The sequence below is a fragment of the Genypterus blacodes genome, unplaced genomic scaffold (genome assembly GCF_046128005.1).
Source record: "Genypterus blacodes isolate CSIRO-AG114 ecotype Tasmania unplaced genomic scaffold, CSIRO-AGI_Gbla_v1 ptg000003l_1, whole genome shotgun sequence".
In the NCBI taxonomy this organism is placed as follows: domain Eukaryota; kingdom Metazoa; phylum Chordata; class Actinopteri; order Ophidiiformes; family Ophidiidae; genus Genypterus; species Genypterus blacodes.
Window position 1 is genome coordinate 10,327,262 of NW_027466817.1, and position 6,113 is coordinate 10,333,374.

At 46.4% G+C, this 6,113-nt stretch overlaps 1 protein-coding gene across 1 annotated transcript in view; it reads right to left on the minus strand.

The window, feature by feature from the left end:
• The window catches only part of dock10 (dedicator of cytokinesis 10), a 57,098-nt gene extending 52,815 nt beyond the window's left edge, over nucleotides 1-4,283 (minus strand). The window contains exon 1 of the mRNA XM_076141647.1: nucleotides 4,044-4,283. Within this exon, the coding sequence (XP_075997762.1) occupies nucleotides 4,044-4,151 (108 nt within the window). The 5' untranslated portion in view covers nucleotides 4,152-4,283. The remainder of the gene's footprint in view (nucleotides 1-4,043) is intronic.
• Nucleotides 4,284-6,113: the final 1,830 nt, after the last annotated feature.

Consider the following 6,113-nt stretch of genomic DNA (forward strand, 5'->3'; position numbering starts at 1 on the left):
GACGGAGCCACAAAGCAGATGAAACAAGATATGGAAGAGGAGAGATATGCGAGGAGCGATAAGAGTGCTTCCTGGTTGGAATTCCATCCTAATTGACCTTTCGCTGTTGCCATGGTAGCATAGGCACGGCTGTGGGAGAGTAATTACCAGTAATCTAACTGGTTTCTCCCCTCAGGGACAATGGATTTGCAGCATTACTAGCATGACATGCATGTATGCGAGTGCCGTATTAGTCGGCATTGCATGCTGCCAGTGACAATATTGGACACATACACAGCTGAACACGCACATACATGATGTACTGTACATCACTGCCACAGGGACGCACCAGACACCCCAGGCACTGAATGTGAAATGATCCATCAAAACCCTGGAACGAGCCTGTCCAATAAACCATTAAAGTACTCTAACACACTGTCCGAGAGGAGAGGAGAGGAGAGGAGAGGAGAGGAGAGGAGAGGAGAGGAGAGGAGAGGAGAAGAGAGGAGGAGATTGGTATTGTACGCCAATATAATGTAAGAGAATTTGTATATTTGAACATTTGGGGCTTCACTTTACCCACTTTGCACATACAGTAGAAGCTTCACTGTGCCTGGAGAACGCAGAAGTGTTAATTCCAAACTGGAAAATGCTAGGCGAGTGTGTGTGAGTATCACCAAACACAGGCAATGCGTGTTTCGGCACTCTAAACCGAGTACCATAAGGACACGGCCGACGCCAAAGGCTGGGAGCAGCGTGATCCGATGCCAAAAGAAAGACATGACGACGGCGATACAGCACCGAAACGCTGTGATACCATGTGGAAAAGGCAGGAGCATGCATATGGCCCAGAGCAGTGACTGATGGTGAAGGCAGACAGGCGACCCGGCGGTACTGTGGGCAAATACAGCCGGCGCTGCAAATAGATGGCAGTGCCGGCTTGCTGGCATGGCGCTCTGGCTGGGCGGTTGGTGTGGCTGGCATCCTGAAGGCATGGTGGGGGCATGTGGTGGTCCGTCCCAGCAGGAGGCCCGGAGTCACAACAATGACACTTGTGTCTCCATTACTATGCTGCTCACTTTCGCTGAGAGCCTGACTGCACACTGCTCAGCACGGTGCCAACAGAGAGAGAGGCTGGCCAACACAATACAGCATTACAGATACCACATGTCGGCTTGACTCATTCTCGCCTTCTAAGCGTTGATTTGCTCCTTTACACTCACAGACAGAATATATCTTAACTATATCAATTATGAGAGACAATTAACCCCACAATTGCACCTGTGTTAAGGTCTTACATTCTGGCAGTATGCATGACCATACTAATGAAAATGTGTAAATCATTACTTGTACCATCTCAGAAAGACAAGAACAGAGCTTTACTGTCCATAAGCAGTCAATCCATTTAGGGACATAAGCTAATAAAGGGGGCGTCTTGATGTTCAGTAGCTCCCAAACATAAGACGAAAGCTGAACAACATAAGTTCTGTTATGAAAACCCTCATTGTTGTATCTTCTCTGCTTAAGCTTCCTTTAAATGTGAAGATGATGGGCTGACAACTAAGACAAAACAATGACAAAGACGAACAGAAGTGATGCATTCCACAGAGCCGTCAGTCAGAAGAAAGCTCAGCGTGCACCACAGAGCTGCACCGTGCATCATGTGAGCGACGCACACTGAAATGCACGCCCATACGTTCACAAACACACACACACACGTACACACACTTCAGATACAGATCTAATGCGACTCAGGAGGACCCAAGTGGAGCGCAGGGACATAAGGAGATACAGTGCCAGAAGCTGCTCAAATACAGAAGAGAGGAGATATGGAGAGAAACGCTGGGAGGGTGAAGGGAGACATGAAAGAGGAAGAGAGGGTAGAATGAAAAGAGATGGATGAAGGGATGGAGAGAGAGAGAGAGAGAGAGAGAGAGGCTCACACTTCATCGAACGTTTCGCCACTGGGCCTGAAACTGCTGACCTGCTTTCTTTCACCAACAAAGACCATGCATTAGCACACGCGCACACACACACACACATGCATGCACACATATGCACACAGGGCTTTAGACATTTACACACCCACTTAACACCAGCATGTTCATACCAGCTTCATGTCTGTGCCTCGCCACACACACACACACACACACACGCCAGTCCAGCTTTAGTATTACACTAAGACTGGACTAAGCTCTCATCATTATTATCATTAAGTCCTAAATCTTCTATATTTCTCTCCGTGTCACATTAGAGCTGTTGCAAGTGATCGGCCATCTGGAAAATGAAATGCTTTAAAGGCAAAAACTCAGCTTGCGTCTTTGCACAAACTGATACAGATCAGAATGTGTGAACTGTTGCCTCTATTTTGGTCCATGTGGTTGTTATCACATTTAATATTGCTTCACGAGGCTTCGGTGAGGCCTGGTAGAACACCATAGCAACCACGGCATACACAATAGCAACCACACCAAGCACCATAGCAACCGCTCAGAACACCATAGAAATCCGCTCTAGCAACCACTCTGAACACCATGCCTACCATCCTAGCAACCATCGAGACACACAATAGCAACCACCTAATACACCATAGCAACCAACTAGAACACTGTAGCAACCATCATAGCAACCATAGAGAACACAATAGCAACCACCTAATACACCATAGCAACCAACTAGAACACCGTAGCAACCATCATAGCAACCATAGAGAACACAATAGCAACCATCAGACTATCATATCAACAAGTCCTGGACACTTTACAGTTGGTCTAAAATGCATTTCATTGTCTTTTGACATTTCGACAGTTTTTACTTGATTTCGAGCCATGACATCAATCTATTCTGCTTCTTTTCAAATTCCTCAGTCAAACTTCCCAGCAGTTATCAATCACAGCACAATGTTTTTCAGGAAATGCACGTCTAGTTGATCCTCTTGTGCTTCTGTCTCTGTCTCTGGTAAAATACTGCAGCTTTGCCGTTGGACTCTGCTGTGTCCCACTGACACAGTGACATCAGTTTGCTGAGAATGTGGAGTAGCTGGAGAGGGAGATGGAGAGGGAGAGAGTGAGAGAGGGAGAGAGAGAGAGGCTGGAGTGGGGTGACCTTTGTCTATGCTAATCTACACAGAGAGAGAGAGAGAGAGAGAGAGAGAGAGAGAGAGAGAGAGAGAGAGAGAGAGAGAGAGAGAGAGAGAGAGAGCTGGTGTCCATGGTGGAGGATTTGTCCTCTGCCAGACACATCAAAAGGACATCATCAAAACAAATCCTCCCCGCTGTGTGTGTGTGTACAGTATACGTATGCGCGTGCACGAGCGAATGTGCGTGCGTGTGCGTGCATAAGGTTGTATGTGGTGTTTGTGCAGATTCCTCGGCCCTCCTCCCTCCATCTCCTCTCCCAGTCACAGTCTCCCGTTATGAGGCGACACACCCACCAGAGGAGCCGCTGCTACGTTTCACCGGATTAAAATATTACAACAGGCTGACGGTTTAATAGGATTTTAGCCTGAGTAATTATCGTAAATCAAGCCGGATTGTCGCATTCATCCTCCATTCGTTCTCCCAGCTGATGCCTGTGCACCGCTGGGCAGATGTTACACCGCTGCCCGTGTCATGCCGCATCCCACTACCGAGCCCCTCATCTGTCTCATTCACTCCTCGGAGCCACGGTGAAATAAAAACGCGGGGACATGGTGCGTTCACGGGCTGGCGGCAGCGGCTAACAACGAAGTCGTAAATATAAAATACCCCATCGCTCCTGATCAGAGGGGTTATGGATTGAATTGTTACCGCGCCGGATCGATACAGCAGCGGCGCAAGGAAGATGCATTGTGAATGTCAATGTCAATTCCGCTAAAGCGAAGCGGTGCGACGCTGCGGTGTCCGAACCGTCACCGTCACTGCGGTCCAGACAGATGTTTGCCCGCTAATTTCCCCCCAGGTGTGTCGCTTTGGGTCGCTGGCGTCACCTGCAAACACCAGAATGAGCTTTAGCCCCCACAGGTGGTAATACTGCGCTTTGCCCCCTTTACCGTCCTACGTTTCGTTTCACGGGAGTGTGCTTACCGTCACTGCGGACTGTCTGACTGCGTTGCAAGCCGTCTGTCGGATCTCCGCCGCGCTCCCCGGTTTCAGCAGGTTCTTGGTGAATCTCCGGGTTGATTCCGCTGCCATTTCTTCATTAAATTCACTCTGGTTGATGAGCCGCAGTCAAACCGGAGCCTCCTCTCGAACCTGAGCCGACCTAACTGTGCTCACACACACGCATGCACGCACACTTCACGCATACACACAATCTACTCACGCAGCGCGGAGAGCACAAGATGCCTGTACGCTGATTTGGTGGTTTTTCTAGTGTCAAGATACACGACATTACAACTCAAACTTCCGGTTTTACCTTTCAAAATAAGCACAAACCGAAACCATTACGGGAGCAGATAATGTAAAATAAATGGGATGAGTTTATTTTGAAGACACAGATCATGTTTTCCGGTGTTTTCATGCTGACTTGGATCTCGTACCTTTAAGAATGAGAAGAAAATGATCACTTACGATACAATAAAATTGCATTTAACAAAACAAACAAAACACTACGAATATTTAATGTTGGGTGTGTAGGATATAACTGATCGAATAATAATAGTGAAAATAATATATTCAAACAATCTACAGCTCTCCATCTCTATACTTATATTGTGGTATTCATTCAGTATTAATTTTTGTAATGCTATTTATTTCTTATCAGCGAAGAAACCGTCTACTGTACACAGAATGTATCTCAAGGGGAGCTGAAAATGTCAATTACTCATTTGCAGTCCGAGCACGATCACTGGAGGATGGAGCAGCAGTTTACAGTAGTACGTCTGTACACGGAAAGACGGAGCAACAGCGCCACTCAGCGGTGAAAAGCTGCTCCTCAAGCTGCTCATACCCTGACTGAGGGAGCATTGAATGGCCGCTGGTATGAGGAACTTCTATTAAAAGAGTTATTATTTGTATTTACTTTGTTATTATTTTGATTTTGATTTTAAATCTCACTTTCTCAAAGCTTCTGGCCTAAAACCGAGTATCTGTCTGTGTTTTGACCCATTTTCATGCTGCTCCCTCTGTACTGCAGTGCTCTTACTCCCCCATGTGTGCATGTTTAACACTGCAGTGTACTGTGCTGAACCGTGCTCTCCATCCCCCCCCTCCCCCCTCCCGCTCTCTCTCGCACGCACACACACACACACACGCACACACACACACACACACACACACACACACACACGAAGCATTAGCAAACTCAAATAGAGTAAAGTCATTTCCCTTTGACTGTGTTAAAACATGTCGGCTTCTGCCCAGAGAACAACAGAATTTCAAGACAGTATAACAGTTCCTGGGAACTATTTGTATGCGATAAAAAGTCGTGAAAGTTTTGCTGCTTTCCAGTTCGAATAATTTTAGCCAGCAGATTCAAATTCCCAAACATTTTCGCTTTGAATGTAAACTTTAAGTACATACCTGGATGTTTACACACACAAAGACATTCGGTGGTTTTCTTTTGCTATGCATTCTTAAGATTTTTTACAATTACGGCGAAATAGGCAAACTGCACTGTCCCAGATTACAATGTCAGAGTACAGAGAGAAAACCATCTGAATGGCTTTGTATCTGCTGGAGTGACGTCATACACTCACTGAGATACCTAAGTTCTTGGTGGAGAGGAGCTGATGTATGTAGTACCATATTTGACCTCAAGGTGGCAGCATCGACTCGTGTTCTGCTCTGGATGAGGCGATCCAGTATAACACTAACATAAACATACACAGCTGTGGACAAAATAAGTTCAACTGGCAAAAAGCTCCGCCATAAGGTCAGAGATAGAACTGCAGATATGTGGTTCTTTGATTGTCCTGCGAGCTCATTAAGAGCCACTGACAGCAAGAGTACACAGTGGTACAGTACATACAAGTTTAATTTGACATTATATGTATTCAATGCTTGACAAATGTATTCCAGCAGGATGTTTAATGACTTGTGTCTTTTGGTTGGAGCTGGTCTAAACAGCCTGAATCCATGGATCCCACAGTACGGGCTGATGGTGTAATGGTACACCATATACATTTAGGTCGGCTCCATAGTCCATTTAGTGGC